At 36.6% G+C, this 18,031-nt stretch overlaps 1 protein-coding gene across 1 annotated transcript; it reads right to left on the bottom strand.

The window, feature by feature from the left end:
• Positions 1–15,903: 15,903 nt before the first annotated feature.
• LOC149266700 (uncharacterized) lies at positions 15,904–17,779 on the bottom strand. Its single transcript, XM_089397230.1, has 3 exons — positions 16,619–17,779; positions 16,433–16,525; positions 15,904–16,260 (listed from the first exon to the last, which is right to left on the bottom strand). Exons 1-3 carry the CDS (start codon positions 16,712–16,714, stop codon positions 16,063–16,065), a joined length of 387 nt encoding a protein of 128 aa, XP_089253356.1. The 5' UTR covers positions 16,715–17,779; the 3' UTR covers positions 15,904–16,062.
• Between the last annotated feature and the right edge of the window lie 252 nt (positions 17,780–18,031).

Genomic DNA, 18,031 nt, shown 5'->3' with positions numbered 1-18,031 from the left:
TATAGATTCTGCAGAATAAATGCTTTGAAATTCTGGTTCTTGAATAGGATTAATGAGAAATTCCTTTTCAAGTTGACCATTGAGAAGAGATGGTGTCTTCCTTGTAAGGGGAGATTCAAAATAGGTAGAAACAGAAGATTTTCCTGCAAAATTTTCTACTGTAGAAGTAGGAATATGCTCTGGGCTCTTTTCAGGACCACAGACCTCTTGTCTAGACTCTTCTTCCCTTGCTACCTTATATCTTATAGACTTAATTTTCTTTGCCAGTTTATTGGTAAGTGAAGTGGTGATCACACCACCACAAAATAAATTTGTAAATATTGGACCCTATCATCTACTATGTAAAAAAAATCAAAGAAAACTACTTAGCAAGCAATCAGGACACAGTTTTGGTGAATTTCTAACCTCTGCAGGTGCATAGGCTTTGCCCTTCGTCTTACCACATCGACTTCCCCAATTCTGGAAATTTCAAACACTACTCATAACACTAAAAACACTTTTGGTATTATCCCTTAGCACCTCCCAGGTAATGCTGCCAAAATGTTGAGTCAAATTATAGATTTATAATTCGTCAACATAAATCATCAACCCACGGCAGTTAAGCTTGTGAGATGTTGTGCAAAATATATGTAGGCTTAATACCTTGAGTGCTTACTAATCAAACCAATCAATCATACACAGAACTAACGCCTCTTTTTTGCATCAACATTTGGCTGAAAAAGGCTAGGGAGTGGATTGAAACATCCCTCTACAACTCTTAGTGTTGTTGATGTTTATTAGAAAATATAAGAAAACAAACTTACAAGACTTAAAGAAATCATTTAACAATGTAGATCGAATTCTGATTAAAGGAAATCAACACATTAACATGAAAACTTAATCATTCAATCAATAGAACATTTGCTATTGATATATTAGAAAGAGTGCATTATCTTTGTAAACAAGTTATTACTGCATAACAAAATTAAAATACACACACACACTACACTAAGGCAGTTGTGAGGAAAGGGGGCCCTTCGTCACTGAAAACCCCTTCAAAATTAGAATAGCTTTCTTAGTAAAATAGACATAACATAAAATATTATATTAGTCTGGAAATATTACAGCCGAGTACAATCTGATATGTGCTATTAGCAAATCCTACCCAACAACCCCTTACAACATAAAACAAAGTCAAATTTATACAAGTTCAAAAGGCCATATTTGGCTCAAATAAGGAAAACTACTAATATAAGATATTAGCTAAAAATACTTGTAAAAACTATCAAAGTTAGCTCTATTGAGTCTAATCCATGACTAAAAGCATGGATTAGACAAAATTCATTACATAGCTGGAGTTTTCCTTCATGCGACCAACGAGAAGAGGTTTGCAAATGTGGGCAGTTTCGATGGTGGATTTGAAATAGCCAATAGGACAACATCCATGTATGATGAATTCCCCACAAAACCCATGTTCTCATTTGATCTGAAAATTAGTGGAACATAGCTAACTGTCGATTTTGCTGCAGGAAATCTGGGCAGTTGCAGGAAATCCACATCTCTAGGAATTTCAGAGCGTCTGTAGTAAATATGACCACATGAGCTGTCTATAGGAAATTACGGGACTATTTCGAACCAAAACAAATCTGCATAAGGTCTCTACATTATTTGGCATGATGATTCAAAAAGGAAACAACTAGCTTAAGGAATTCTTAAGATTAAGGTAAAAGACACTTTTTTATGTTAATTTTCATACCTCAAGCATATAGCACCCTTTTGGCCAAAACCTATATGTTATAACCGAAATAAGCATAATTAGGGGTCAAGGATAGTTCAAAATAGGAGAGGTAAAGTCTAGAAAAGGTGTCAAAATTAGGCAAAACCGAGCCTCAACAGGATGTGTTTACAGATGTGACAAAATGCATGGCAGTTCAAAGGAATGATAAAGTTGGAAGTTCAAGAGCTATACGCAAGTTATATTAATCCATGTCGCGTTTGCACATGAGTTTAGTGAAGAAAAGTAGTGTATGGTTTTTACATTATTGTATTCTAAATACCATGCATCCTTACCATGGTATTGACTCATAGTAATGAGTGCCACAATAGATATTGATCCTGTCAAAGATTACCACCAAAACTAATGTAGTTTTGACCTGTGGTATTCAATAAGGGCTAAACTATGTTGGTTTGATGAAGAAACAATGGGACAAACTCAGGAAAAGGATCTGATATGGTTCAACCAATGATCAATTGTCTTTTTTTTTTGATGGTTGATTATTACAGTTTTTTGATGTTATTTAGAAGTGCCTTTAGCCCTCATAATTTGTTGATGTCCTGATGTATAAATGGTTGATGATGATACCTTGATGATTCTTACTAATATATGAAATGGGAAAATCTGACAGTGAACAATTATCACAAGTTCAGGGGGAGAAATTTCTATCCTTATAATAATACATTTTTGGCATTATGTTTTCTCTAGAATTCCTTTGTACGTAATGATGCTTATCAATGATGATGATGCTTATGTTGTTGAAGTGTTTAAATGATGCATCATACTATGTTGCAGTCATGGGTTCCTTATGATGAAATCACAGATGATACTTATATTGCTTGAGCCACATAGTTGTTTTGATGCTTCTCATCATATTTATGGATAATTCTCTTGATGATGCATACATTTATGTTGCTTACATGGTGATATTCATAAGTTCAAGGAGAAAAACAAAGCTTGAGTACTCAACTTCATTATTTGATGATGATAAGTATCACTCATTTCTTTTATGTTGCTATCATCATGCCCTCAAAGGTAGATAAATTTCATATGGTGCAGTTATGAATGAGGATTCCTATAGTTCTTGGCTATCACATGGTACATTGTTTGAGGATTTTTTCTCTTGATGGTATCAAGAAACTTTGACAAATGAATGTGATCTCATGTTTTTCTTTTCACATTGATGTAAAGCTAGATACATATTGCTATCACTATGTTGGAGACATGGATGATTACTTAAGTTACATATTGGTAAATGATGTTGGTATAAAATATCCTCTTGTAAGAAGAAAATTAGCCAAGAAAATGGTGTTATTACAGGTTTCCTGAAGACATAGCTATCTGGAGACATGACTTACCTAGTCACATAATGATGATCATAAGGAATGATCAATACTTGTTCCCATATTACTTTATGATGATAGGCTTCGTACTCACATATGTAGATTATCATGGTGGATTCTTATCAAATGTGGGATGCTAGAAAACTCCCTAGTGATGATACATGGTTGAAATATTGAGGTTTCTTGTGTAAATATCATGCATTTCTTGCTACGATGATGATGTTGTGTCATGGATGACAACTATGGTGTTTTCACATATATATGATATGATGTGAAGGGTTTTGTATCACTGCTTAGAGATATGGAATATTCTAAGTTGATTCATGGAAGGCTATGTTTTTTTATAAACATAAGGCTTTTTCTACTAAGGAAAGGGAGAAAGTTGATCTTGATAAGGTCAAGAGGATAAGTTGATGTCTATATGTGGCATACATAGTCACAGGTTGATGATATTAATGTTACATTCTCTTATCTTGCGAATTGATGATGGACATATACAGGTTATTGTTCTTTATGCTAATGACGTATGCTGATGACACATGCTTATGGTGTAGATCATATATGGTGTATGATACTTGTTGATAACTATCATGTTCTTGTCTTTGGTCTTTATTATAAATATCATGTATACCATTCGATGTAAAGTTCATGTAAATACATATGATGTAATAATTTTCATATTCAGCCATGTATGGACTTTTAAGATCATGTCAAATATGTAATCCCACTTGTTTGGGTGGTTGTATGAAAAATATAATACCACTTGCTTAGGTGGTTGAGTCAAATATGTATCCCAACATGGTTGGGTAATTGATGTAAGTATGGGTCCTTGGTGATAGGAAGGTCATACTTAGTTGATTCATAGAGTCATGTACTTCATTTTACATCTATCAAAGATTTGATCATGTGCTCAGGGGAAGCACGGTAAGTATTCATATTCACTAGTACATATATGGAAGTATTCATTTAACATTGGTTATCCCTTTGCCCTTGATGTAAAAGGGGGAGAGTATCTTGGTGTTTGGAGAGTAGCTTGATGTTTTGGAAAACTTGGTGCTTGGCTTGAATTTATTTACAGGTTGTGGTGACAAAACACCAAAATGGTTTCCATCAAGTCAAAAGGGGGATATTGTTGGCATTATCATGCATGTGTTGTCCTTGATGGAAACTCACTTGTAACAAAACAAGTATATGGTAACTAGATGAATTCACAGGCCTATTCAAAGGTGACAAAATGATGGAACAAAATACCATAATGATGGGTCAAAGGTTTACAGATAAGAATCATAATTTTGATATGGGGATATTATTGGCATTATGAATTAGGTGTTGTCCTTGATGGTAACATAGCTGATGAGTTGTCTTTGATGGCAACCTATTTGATGAATGTAATCCTACTTGATAATTTGTCTCTTGATGAAAATCTACTTGTTAAAGGTATAAACAGGATGTGTTTACGCATGCGACATAATGTATGGTAGTTCAAAGGCTTCAGTTTAGAGGAATGATAAAGTTGGAACTTCAAGAACTATATGTGGGTTCTGTTAAGCCAAGTCGTGTATCCACGTGATTTTAGTGAAGAAAACTAGCGTATGGTTTTTACACCATGGTATTCTAAATACCAGGGGTACTTACCATTGTATTAACCCATAGTAATGAGCATGACAACAACTATTGATCCCATCAAGGATTACAATCGAAACTAACGTAGTTTTGACCTATGGTATTAGATAAGGGATAAACTATATAAAGAGGTGAATATCAAAGTGCTAGGTGTGCAAGTGATGGAAGCATTATGAAGAGTTAGACAAAAAGTAAATATGCATGTTATAGGTTTTTGATGCTTTGCTTGATCTAAACTAAGTACACACTTAAGCGTTTGATGATGGATGAGATCCAATAGATTTGAAATAATTATGCACCAATCAATAAAATGATGGATCAAGGTCATGAGACCTAAAATTACATTTCATTATATGATCTCCTCATGGATTAACTAGAACTTAGTACTGACACATGCTTTTATTTTTGAATATTATGATCTGGATCTTTCTAAAGTTCTAAAGAGTTGCATAGTTTTAGGTCAAAATTGGAAAATCTATATGCTGACTGGTCTTGGGAAAAGTGCGTATACACGTGGATTCGCTTCTTCAAAGTCATGTATACAAGGTAAGGGTTTATGTTCATAAATGACAAATCAATCTGATTAGTGTTCTTGCTTCTCTATTGTATATCAGTGATGACCTCATGATTGATCACTACAACAAAACCAGTGATTTGCGCCAGATTTAGCGCCAGATTTTAGTGCATTTTTTTTGTAATTGTGATGAGCAACCTGGTGCTAAATCTGGCTCTATTGTACAATTTTTAAAGCGTCCTTTTTTGCACCTGATTTTGCATCCTTTTTCACGCTAGATTTTGCATCATTTTTTACACCAAACTATGCATCATTTTTTGCGTCAAATTTTGAACCAAGATTTGCATCTTATTTTATGATAGGTTTTGCTTCTAGTTTTGTGTCATTTTTTGCATCTATTTTTCATTCTCTTTTGCTTCCTATTTTTTGTCATTCTTTGCTTCCATTTTTGCACCATCATTTGCATCAAGTTTACACTGTATTTTGAATCCAATTTAACGTCTTTTTATGCATCCATTTTGTGTCAATTTTTGCATCTAGTCTTACGCCAGGTTTTGTATCTAGTCTTACACTAGTTTTTTCTTCTATTTTTGCACCAGCTTTGGTGACTATCTTTGCACCATGTGTTGAATTTGATTTAGCACCAAATTTTGCATCCATTTTTGTGCCCATTTTGCATCTTTTTTTGGACCATTTTTTACATCCACATTTACGTTTGATTTGTCTCCATTTTTCCCATCTCATTTTGCACCATATTTTGCGTCATTTGTTTCATCCAATTTTGCATCATTTTTAACACCATATTTTGCGTCATTTGTTTCATCCAATTTTGCATCATTTTTAACACCATCTCTTGCATCTAATGTTACATCATTTTGAGCATCCAAATTTGCATTTATATTTGCATCTTATGTTGAGTCATGTGTTGTGTCCACCTTTGCATCTTATTTTGTGTCTAATGGTACATTCAATTTAAAGTCATTTTTTACGTCTACTTTTGTATTTGTTTTTGCACCAAGTTTTGCACCCAATTTTAAGCTATTTTATGCCCCTTTTTGCACCATTTTTTTGTGTCTACTTGTGTCCAATGTTGCACCATTATTTACACCGACTTTTTCATCCAATTTTGCATTTTTTTGGTGTCTAGTTTTACATCATTTTCACCATCCAAATTTGCATCTTTTTTTGCCTCATTTTGTGTCCACAGTTGCATATAATTTTGTGTCTGAGTTCGAGCCTAAATTTGCATGTGATTAGGAATCATTTTTTACATCCAATATGGCATCCTTGGTTTCACCTTTTTTCAGCCCCATTTTGCATCTTGTTTTATGTCTTTTCTTACATCTTCTTTTTTTCCTTTTTTGCACCCAAGTTTGCATCCCAAATTTACACCATTATTTGCATCATCATTTGGCATATTAATTTGTAACGTTTTTTTCTTCTTTTTAATGCTCAACTTTGCATCTTATTTTGCATCTAGTTGTTGTCTTTTATTGCATCTAATTTGGTGCCCATTTATGTGTCCTTGTTTTTGTTGGCATTATGATTCAAGTGTTGTCCTTGATGGCAACTCACTCAGAGGATGGTACAGGTGCTCAGAGGTTGGTACAAGTGAGGGCATCTTAATCAGAAGACAGATCTCAGTACAGCATGCCAAGGAAGCTCATACACGCCGTTTCGTTAAGCCCAAGTCGCGTGTACACGCTAGTTCGATTCATAAAAAGCGCGTGTATGTGGAAAGGTTCCTTTGGTCCATGGTGGTTAGTCCTTGGAAGTTATGCCTATGATTTCGGACCATTGTGTCTCGACGGGCGTGTCGATCCCTAGTTTTGAAGTTGATGGTATCGTGTTACTATGGTTTTGGCTCTTGGTATTGAGCTAGGCCTAAGACTATATAAGGAGAAGAAGATCATTAGGCAAAATCATCTTTCGACAAGGGCTTGAATATCTAAGAGTGAAAGAGATCTGATTTGCAGGTGCTGGGTTGCTTGATCTAAGCCAAGGAGAGATCACATTGGTTGATGGAAGACTAGATCTAAGGATAGATCGGGATCTAATGGTTTGAAATGCACTATCATGATATGGTTGATTATGCTTATTTCTAGATCTGCATATTGTCGCAATGCTATGTTCTGGGTCTAACTAATGTCTGGTACAGCTGCAAATTGAGAAAGTTTATTTTTAGATCTGTACGCAGGTTGGCTTCGGTAAAAGAGCGTGTATACGCGGGTTTGGCTCCTTGAAGTAGCGTATATCTTTTGAAGCTTGTTTTTGGGTTTACAGTGGGGTCTGACAGTTATTGCAGAGTTCTGTAGTCTGCTCTGTGTTCTGGTAACTGGTGATTGACAGGGTTCAGTGGTTCAGTGATTCAGAGTTTGGTTGTTTTATGCTTCAATGATCTGTTGTGGAAATTGAATGAATTGTGGTCTTCAGATTGTAATGTTGTGCTTCAGGAATATTCAAGTCTGAAAATGTATGAAAGGTGATACCTGAAGAAAAGAAGATTGTAGGTCAGCACCTACGTACTAGTATCTTGGCTAGTACAAGAACAAAGGGGGTTGGAGCTCCCTTCCAAGGAAGTTTGGAGAACGAGAGAAGGTTGTAGCCTTCTGCAGGTTGTAGCCTGCGTACTGGTATAAGGCTGCACCAGTACAAAAGATTGTAAACTGAAGTTTCTTAAAGAAAGATAGAGATAACTTGCAGCAGGTGGTTTTCACCCACATTGGGTTTCCACCTTATATCTTGGTGTTCATGTGTGTGGCTTTTGATCCGTTCTGTTATACTGCATCTGCTTACTGTTAATGTGCTGAATAATGTCCTGATGAACTTAACTGAAGAATAAGCTAACTAAGTTATGAGTTTTCTGCTTATACGCTGTTTTATTTAGTCACAGTAGCGTGTACACGCTGTTTTACTTAACTGAAGTAGCGTATATGTTTCTGAGCATTGAAAAGGTTTGATTGATCTGATAATACTGATTCACCCCCCCTCTCAGTATTATTTCCAACAATTGGTATCAGAGCAGGTCCTTCAGGGAAGCTTGATCGCTTGAAGGTAGATCATTCATCATGAGCAACTACGAGAAAGAAGCATCAATCAGGCCACCGGTTTTTGATGGAACAAATTTCAATTATTGGAAGGTAAGAGTTACTGCATATCTTCAATCTCTTGGTACAGAAGTTTGGAACATTGTAGAAACAGGCTATGCTTTTCCTTCAGCTACTCCTACAGATCCAGCTGAGAAAAAGACATATGAAACAAATGCAAAAGCAGTCAGTACTCTATTAGGAAGTATATCCCAAACAGAATTCATGAAGGTCATGCACTTCAAATCAGCAAAAGAGATATGGGACAAAATGATCACTAGCTATGAAGGAGATGAACAGGTAAAGGAAGCTAAACTTCAAACTCTCAGGATTCAATATGAGACTCTCAAGATGTATAATGATGAAAGTGTGGCAAATTATTTTCTTCGGGTAGATGAGATTGTTAATTGTATGAAAAATTTGGGTGAAGAAATAAAAGAGACTATAGTAGTTCAAAGATTCTAAGATCATTATCCCCCAAGTTTGAATCTAAAGTATCTGCAATAGAAGAAAAGGAAAATCTCAAAGTTCTCACTATGTCTCAGTTACATGGAATTCTAACTGCTTATGAAATGAGAAAGGGAGGTCCATCAGACAGAAGGGAAGCTGCTTTTAAGGCATCAGGAAAAGAAGATTACTATGAGGCAAGCCATGTTCCAGAAGAAGAGGAAGAAGAATCAAATTTTGTCAGAAATCTTCAAAGGGGTGCTGGAAGGTTCAGAGGTAAGCTACCTTTCAAATGCTTTGCTTGTGGAAGAGTAGGTCATTATGCTGCAAAATGTCCTAATAAAGATAAAGGAAAAGAACCTGCTAGATGGAATAAGAAACAAAGTGCAAATAAGAAAAGCTACTACACCCATGAAGATAGTGATGGCTTATCAAACAGTGATGAAGATGAACAAGGTAATAAATATAAGCTATTAATGGCATTTGAAGATGATGATTATGAGGATGCTGTAGATGTGGATAATCTCTATAATGAAATTACTAGACTCAAGAGATGCATAGAAGAAAAGAGTGTGATCATTGATACTTTGCAATTTCAAATTGATGAAAAGGAAAAACATCTTGAAAAACTAGAAGGTGAAATTGTTGGTCTCAGAAAAGAAATTGAGAAAACAAAAGCTATTAATCTTAAGTTTGTCAAAGGATCTGAAACTTTGGATGAGATTATCAATGTGCAGCGGTCTCCTCTAAACAAGACAGGTTTGGGCTATAATGGAGAAACCTCTCAAGCATCCACCTCAAAAAGTTATCTTGATGCAGCAAGAAGAAATGAGCAGAAGAACAATGAAGATAATCAGGTAAAGCAGGGACGAATTACAAACAGAAACTATCAGGGACAATCCTTCTTAAGGGTGAACAAAAGCTACAACCAACCACAGGTAAAATCTTCTCAGTTTGGCACAAGAATAGATGAAAATAGAAATTACAATCAGTTGGCTGGTAGATTCAATAACCGCAGAAGCTTCTTCAATGGACAATGCTTTTCTTGCCATAACTTTGGTCACAAAGCAGCTCAATGTGTTGCATATAAAACAATCATGACTAGGGAAGCTCAAAAACAAAGAAGTATGACAGGGATTACAAAGAGGACCTATAACAACTTTTCGGTTCTTGAAAATGAAGTTGAATGTTCTATTTGCAATAATTTTGGTCATAAAGAATCTGAATGCAGGAGCAGGTTTCAGGAGAAAAAGGAACAAGCCACGAGCACCAAAAAATGGAGAATAAAAGAACCTCAGACAGAAAGATGTGGGATAGCGTTTTATGCAGAAGGACAGGAAAATCTATGGTACATTGACAGTGGATGTTCGAAACATATGACAGGTGATAAAGAAAAACTTGAATCTTATTCTACTTTAGAAAAGGGAAAGAAAGTTTCTTTTGGAAATGATACTCCTGCAACTATAAAAGGAAAAGGTATTGCTCCTTTGAAAGAAAAGGTCAAGGCTGGAAATGTTTTGTATGTTGATGGATTGAAGCATAATCTTCTAAGTGTCAGTCAGATGTGTGATCAAAAAACCGAGGTTATTTTCAGATCGAATGGATGTCTTGTTCGTGATCTTGATACAGGTAAAACAGTTCTCAAAGGCAAAAGAACTCCAAATAATCTGTACATATTTGAAGAAGGACAACAACAATGCTATCTTAGCAAGGATGAAGAGCACTGGTTATGGCATCGAAGGTTGGGACATCTAAGCTTCTCACAAATAAGAAAAGCATGCAAATATCAGGCAGTTCGCGATCTTCCAGATATCAAAATTCCAGACAACACCATATGCAAATCTTGTCAGTTTGGAAAGCAAACCAGAACTAACTTTCCAGAAAAGGAAGGATCAGCTAGCTTGCCTCTTGAGCTAGTCCATACAGATGTATGTGGTCCATTTAGGAAAAGGACACCTCGAGGAGAAGAATATCTGATATTATTCATTGATGATTTCTCAAGGTTTGTTTGGTTAGGGCTTATGAAGCACAAAGATGAAGCATTCGAAAAATTCAAATCCTTCAAAGCATTGGCTGAAAATGAATCAGGACACAAAATTAAGTGCCTCAGATCTGACAGAGGTGGGGAGTTCACATCAAATGAATTTTTCGATTTCTGCGATGAACATGGGATAAGAAGAGAATTCTCTACAGCTAGAACTCCTCAGCAAAATGGGGTTGTGGAAAGAATGAACAGAACTATCCAACAAATGGCTCGTGCTATGCTCGATGAATCAGGTACTCCTGCAACCTTCTGGGGTGAAGCTGCACATGCTGCTGTTATCATTCTTAACAAAACAAATGTCCGAGTAAACAGCACTCAAACACCTCATGAGCTTTGGAGTGGTAAAACTCCTTCCGTGAAGCATTTCAAAATCTTTGGGAGCAAATGTTATATTAAGAATACTGATGAGCAACTTGGCAAACTTGAACCTAGAGCAGATGAGGGCATTCTTCTTGGTTATTCTCCACATAGCAAAGCATACAAGTGCTACAATAAAAGACTTGGCAGAATTGTTGACAGTATTGATATAGTGGTTGATGAGAAGGGATATATTCCTAGGCAAGTTCATCATGAAGACATTGAAGAAGATGAAGGTTACTCTCAAAGGCGAAATGATGAAGAAGAAGAACCTCAAGAAGAAGAAGAATCTCAAGAAGAACCAGAGGAGCAGACAAGAATAGAAGAGAAGACTCCATCCAGATATGTCCAAAAGAATCATCCAGAAACTCAGATTGTGGGGCAGAAAGAAGCAGGAGTACAAACAAGAAGGACACTTGCAGAAGCTTCAAGCTACTTGGCTCTACTCTCCTCCATTGAACCACAAAATGTGAAAGAAGCATGCAAAGATGAATGTTGGGTCAAAGCAATGGATGAAGAACTTGAGCAAATCGAAAGGAACAACACTTGGGAATTAGTTCCTAGACCAAAAGATAAGAATGTAATAGGAACAAAATGGGTCTTCAAGAATAAGTTAAATGAAAATGGAGAAGTAATTAGAAACAAGGCCAGACTTGTTTGTAAAGGGTATGCACAGCAAGAAGGAATAGATTTTGAAGAGACCTTTGCTCCTGTGGCAAGACTAGAGGCCATCCGAATGTTCCTTGCTCTCTCAAGCTTTCAAAACTTCAAGGTATTTCAAATGGACGTGAAATCAGCCTTCCTGAATGGAGACTTAGAAGAAGAAGTATATATTGAGCAGCCAGATGGGTTCATTCTTGGAAATGATCCAAACCTTGTATGCAGATTGAAAAAGGCACTCTATGGGCTCAAACAAGCTCCAAGGGCTTGGTACTATCGGTTGGACAAATATCTTCACCAACAAGGCTTTTCAAAAGGATCAGCAGATAGCAATCTCTATATAAAAGTTGAAAATAACAAATTGCTAATTCTTGTTGTTTATGTAGATGATATTATTTTTGGCAGCAATGAAGAGACCATGAGTCAAAACTTTGCCTTGGTTATGCAGAAAGAATTCGAAATGTCACTTCTTGGAGAATTGACATATTTTCTTGGATTGCAAATCCAACAAAATGAAGGAGGTATCTTCTTGTCTCAAACCAAATACCTCAAGCAGATCTTGAAGAAGTATGGCATGGAAGAGTCAAAGCCAGTATGTACACCCATGGTTACAGGATGCAGCCTCAGTGCAAATGATGAATCAGCAGCAGTTCACCAACCCACTTATAGATCCATGATTGGGAGTTTGCTTTATTTGACAGGTACTCGACCAGATATTACACATGCAGTAGGAATGGTTGGAAGATTTCAAGCCAACCCAAAGGAAACTCATCTTCAGGCAGTCAAAAGAATCTTCAAATATCTTCAAGGGACCCAAAACTATGGCTTATGGTATCCTAGAAATACTGATCTCACTCTTCATGCTTACACAGATGCAGATTGGGCTGGAAGTGTGGATGATAGGAAAAGCACAAGTGGAGGTGCTTTCTTCATGGGTTCCAGATTAGTATCTTGGTTCAGCAAGAAACAAAGTTCGATTGCCTTATCTACAGCTGAAGCAGAATATGTGGCTGCAGCATCTTGTTGCACACAACTTCTTTGGATGATGCAGACCTTGCAGGACTTTCAAATCACTTGCACTCCACCTGTCTCTATCTTATGTGATAATACAAGTGCAATCAGCATTTCAAAGAATCCTGTCATGCACTCAAAGACCAAGCACATACCAATCAAGTACCATTTTCTTCGGGAACAAGTGCTTGAGCAGAAGGTCAAGTTGGAGTATGTTCCTTCTAAGGAGCAAGTTGCTGATATTCTCACAAAACCACTGCCCAGGGAAACTTTTGAATATCTCAGACAAAAGCTGGGAGTAGTTGATGCTTCATCCTGTTGTTGAAGATTGTTTGTTCTACAGAAAAGTTGGTATACGCAGGTTACGGAAGGGATATGAGCGTATACACGCGGATTCATGTTGGGTAAGTCGCGTGTATGCTGGACGCTTGTTGCAGAAAGAATATCCGCGTACATACGCTGTTTTATACAGGATAAAACGCGTATATGAAGTTCTGAACAGCAAGGGAAAACTCTGAAGTTCTGAACAGCAATAGGAATGTCAGAATTCTTCAGGCACAGTTTCAGGGAGTGCAACAGGCACAGGTTCAGGGGGAGCAGCTCAAAAGTCTCATAAAGCATTGTTGGCATTCAGATGTTTTGGTTGTTGGTTTCAGGAGAAGGAGCTCAGAAAGAAATTCTGGTTGCTGATCTAACAAGATGTTTATCAGATGCTGCTGGTGTCTTTCCTAAGTCTTGGTCTAGATCTGTTGTCTCTATGTCATGTATCTCTCTTGTCATATCTCTTTTATGGTGTCAAGGTCATGTAACGGCCTATGTTGGTTTCCCCACTATGCCTGGGATGAATGCTGTAATATAATTGGTTGTTTCTGATATGTCCCCTCTTGGTAGGGAGTATGGATGTATGTATTGAGTCTTTTGGTGATAGGAAGGTCCCTTATGGTGTATAAATCTTGGTTCTTGTTGAAGAACATCTTTTTCAGATCTGGCCTACTGTCAGGGGGAGCACGAGTCAGCACAGCCAAGCAGAGGTATCAGCATGTCCTCAGGGGGAGCACAGCCCTTTGCTCTTGATGTCAAAGGGGGAGAGTGACTTGGTGTGGTGGTTGCCATCAAGTCCAAAGGGGGAGATTGTTGGCATTATGATTCAAGTGTTGTCCTTGATGGCAACTCACTCAGAGGATGGTACAGGTGCTCAGAGGTTGGTACAAGTGATGGCATCTTAATCAGAAGACAGATCTCAGTACAGCATGCCAAGGAAGCTCATACACGCCGTTTCGTTAAGCCCAAGTCGCGTGTACACGCTAGTTCGATTCATAAAAAGCGCGTGTATGTGGAAAGGTTCCTTTGGTCCATGGTGGTTAGTCCTTGGAAGTTGTGCCTATGATTTCGGACCATTGTGTCTCGACGGGCGTGTCGATCCCTAGTTTTGAAGTTGATGGTATTGTGTTACTATGGTTTTGGCTCTTGGTATTGAGCTAGGCCTAAGACTATATAAGGAGAAGAAGATCATTAGGCAAAATCATCTTTCGACAAGGCTTGAATATCTAAGAGTGAAAGAGATCTGATTTGCAGGTGCTGGGTTGCTTGATCTAAGCCAAGGAGAGATCACATTGGTTGATGGAAGACTAGATCTAAGGATAGATCGGGATCTAATGGTTTGAAATGCACTATCATGATATGGTTGATTATGCTTATTTCTAGATCTGCATATTGTCGCAATGCTATGTTCTGGGTCTAACTAATGTCTGGTACAGCTGCAAATTGAGAAAGTTTATTTTTAGATCTGTACGCAGGTTGGCTTCGGTAAAAGAGCGTGTATACGCGGGTTTGGCTCCTTGAAGTAGCGTATATCTTTTGAAGCTTGTTTTTGGGTTTACAGTGGGGTCTGACAGTTATTGCAGAGTTCTGTAGTCTGCTCTGTGTTCTGGTAACTGGTGATTGACAGGGTTCAGTGGTTCAGTGATTCAGAGTTTGGTTGTTTTATGCTTCAATGATCTGTTGTGGAAATTGAATGAATTGTGGTCTTCAGATTGTAATGTTGTGCTTCAGGAATATTCAAGTCTGAAAATGTATGAAAGGTGATACCTGAAGAAAAGAAGATTGTAGGTCAGCACCTACGTACTAGTATCTTGGCTAGTACAAGAACAAAGGGGGTTGGAGCTCCCTTCCAAGGAAGTTTGGAGAACGAGAGAAGGTTGTAGCCTTCTGCAGGTTGTAGCCTGCGTACTGGTATAAGGCTGCACCAGTACAAAAGATTGTAAACTGAAGTTTCTTAAAGAAAGATAGAGATAACTTGCAGTAGGTGGTTTTCACCCACATTGGGTTTCCACCTTATATCTTGGTGTTCATGTGTGTGGCTTTTGATCCGTTCTGTTATACTGCATCGGCTTACTGTTAATGTGCTGAATAATGTCCTGATGAACTTAACTGAAGAATAAGCTAACTAAGTTATTTTATTTAGTCACAGTAGCGTGTACACGCTGTTTTACTTAACTGAAGTAGCATATATGTTTCTGAGCATTGAAAAGGTTTGATTGATCTGATAATACTGATTCACCCCCCCTCTCAGTATTATTTCCAACAGTTTTTGCCCAATTTGATATCCTTTTGTATGCCATGTTTTGTTCCCTTCTTTGTGTCAACTATTGCACAATTTTTCACTTCTAATTTAAAACACTTTGTATGTCAATTGTTTGCATTTTGTATTAATTCCTAGTTTAACATCCAATTTTACTTTCAATTTTGCATCCATGGTTACATCCGCATTTGACTTCTTATATAGAGTATATTTTTCTTTACATATATGACCCCCTTTATAGATTCATAGTGAAATATATGATAGTTTCTAAATATAATTAAAGCAGATATCACAATTCAAAATCATTTGTAAAGAAATTTAAGAGAAATTGACAACATCCATCCAAAAAAATAACAATGTGTCATTAACAATTTTCAAAACATGTATAAAATAGCAACATAATACTAATAAAATCAGTATTATTTTTAATCAAAACAAGTAAAATTCAAATATGATTAATAAATCAAAATATTTGAATATCGTTATTCTACGATAAATTAACAACATACATAAATCAAACTCATCGTATGATTACAAAATCAAAATGTCTCATTGATATAGGGTAAATTCACAACACCCATCTAAACATAACAATGTCATTCTACACAATAATTTCTTCATAAAAAACAATGCATGTGCATGCCTAGCTACCACCACCAAGATCATCCTCATGATCATCTTGACCATCCTCATTACTCTGATCCACATCATCACCAACACCGCAACTATCATCATCATCTCCTCCTTCACCACCATCATCCTCATCGTCATCCTCATCATCTCCTGATATATGTTGAACATAATTTGGATCATCGTCTTGGCAATCATTACCTATAGCATTCTGACAAAAAAAATCAATATTACATGTTAGTATTAATTACATAACACAACGCATGTTTTTGTTATACAATGTTAACCATAAAATGAGGTAAGATATAATATCTAATAGTACTAAAAAATAAAATGAAAATATGGTTTAAAAGTATATTGGAAATCCAACTAAGATTACATACCATAGAGTCCATCCAAACAACAAATTCAACCCATCTCTTTTGCTGCAGCACATCCTTTTCCAAATGATTTGGAGGTCTTCCATATTTTAGTTCCTATCAATCAGTAAATAGGGAGAAATTAGATAACAATGACTTTGTTCTAGTACAAAATTTATTAAAAAAATATCACATGTTTAATATACTTACAAAGGTTGTTATCAGTGCTTTTAAACCTTTCTGGCCACTACGATGAGTGACTTTTGTCTTGGTTAACCTCGCCTTGGATGCCTTGTCCTTAAACATAAACCAATTCAATTTATTTTCACACAAATACGTGTCTAAGATACTTATAAGTATTAATGCATTCTAAATAATGTTTAATGAAAAATTCAATACCTGAATGCTCTCATTGCCGGATTTTCTTTGTGCATCCAACTTCTCATATGATTTTACAAGTTCTTTCCATACTTTAAAAGGTATGTCAATAGGTCTTTGTTTCAGTCTTTGATCTTGAGGTATTTTTTTAATTTTTCTTGTTTGGTTAAAAATTTTGGTTAAAAAAAACCGAACAAGTAATTCACATCAATGGCGTGGGGACTCTATGGATATGTGTAAAAAAATGGCTATAAAGAAAACATCCAAAAAACATATGAGCTCTCCCTTTGATGGTCACTTGGGGCATATCGCTGGAAAGGAACAACTCCATTTTCGAAAATCAAGGACAATCCTTTCTCAAAGTCCTTCCTAATATTTGCTCCAAATGTCTTAAAATGAAAAACAAAATTCAAACGTCATCCTTAAACATCTCCCTTAAATATAACGTTGGACCATAAATTCTTCACTTTTATTGTTATCGGCTCTGGAATGATTTTTCTATATGCAATTATATAATGAAATATGTGTGCACTAATGAAAAAATATTGAGTTTCATTTTTCATAATCACAAACAATGAAAAAAGAATCACACGTAACTAGCATCATTTTGGAAATTTTATATTTATTAAAAATCTTTAACATGTTTTCCTCCCATATCTCATAAAAAGGTGTGAAATTTTTTATATACTCTCCAATAAGCACTACAACAAAACCAGCGATTTGGAGGTTTTACACTAAGTTTTTCAACATCGAGCTTACTAGGGTTTGCACCACCGGGGTTATTAGTAAGAATCTCATGAGGTTTGCATAGCCATGATTATTAGAATCAAAATAGTAGGATTTGCACTAAAAAACAGTTCATAGAGCTTTCCTGCTGGGGAGAAAATCACAAGTTCAACTTCTGCAGTGCAGAGCACCGAGAGCTCGTAAGCTTTCTTCAGCAATCCACCTACGTTTGGAAAATGTAGCCTGCCTGCTGGCGATGTTCTCAATCCTCTTCCTCTACATCTTTCTGTTGGCATTATGATTCAAGTGTTGTCCTTGATGGCAACTCACTCAGAGACAGGTACAAGTGATGGCAACTTGATCAGAGGACAGATCTCAGTACAGCAGGACAAGAAAGAGATATACGCAGGTTCAGTAAGGAAAATCAGCGTGTACACGCAGGTTGGCTTCAGTAAAAGCGCGTGTATGTGAAAACGTACCTTTGGTCCATGGCGGTTAGTCCTTGGAAGTTGTGCCTAT

Source organism: Pinus tabuliformis, chromosome 6, assembly GCF_031772625.1.
Source record: "Pinus tabuliformis cultivar Carrire ecotype Pingquan chromosome 6, CPIR1, whole genome shotgun sequence".
NCBI classification, from domain to species: domain Eukaryota; kingdom Viridiplantae; phylum Streptophyta; class Pinopsida; order Pinales; family Pinaceae; genus Pinus; species Pinus tabuliformis.
This window is presented reverse-complemented; position numbering and strand designations above follow the sequence as displayed.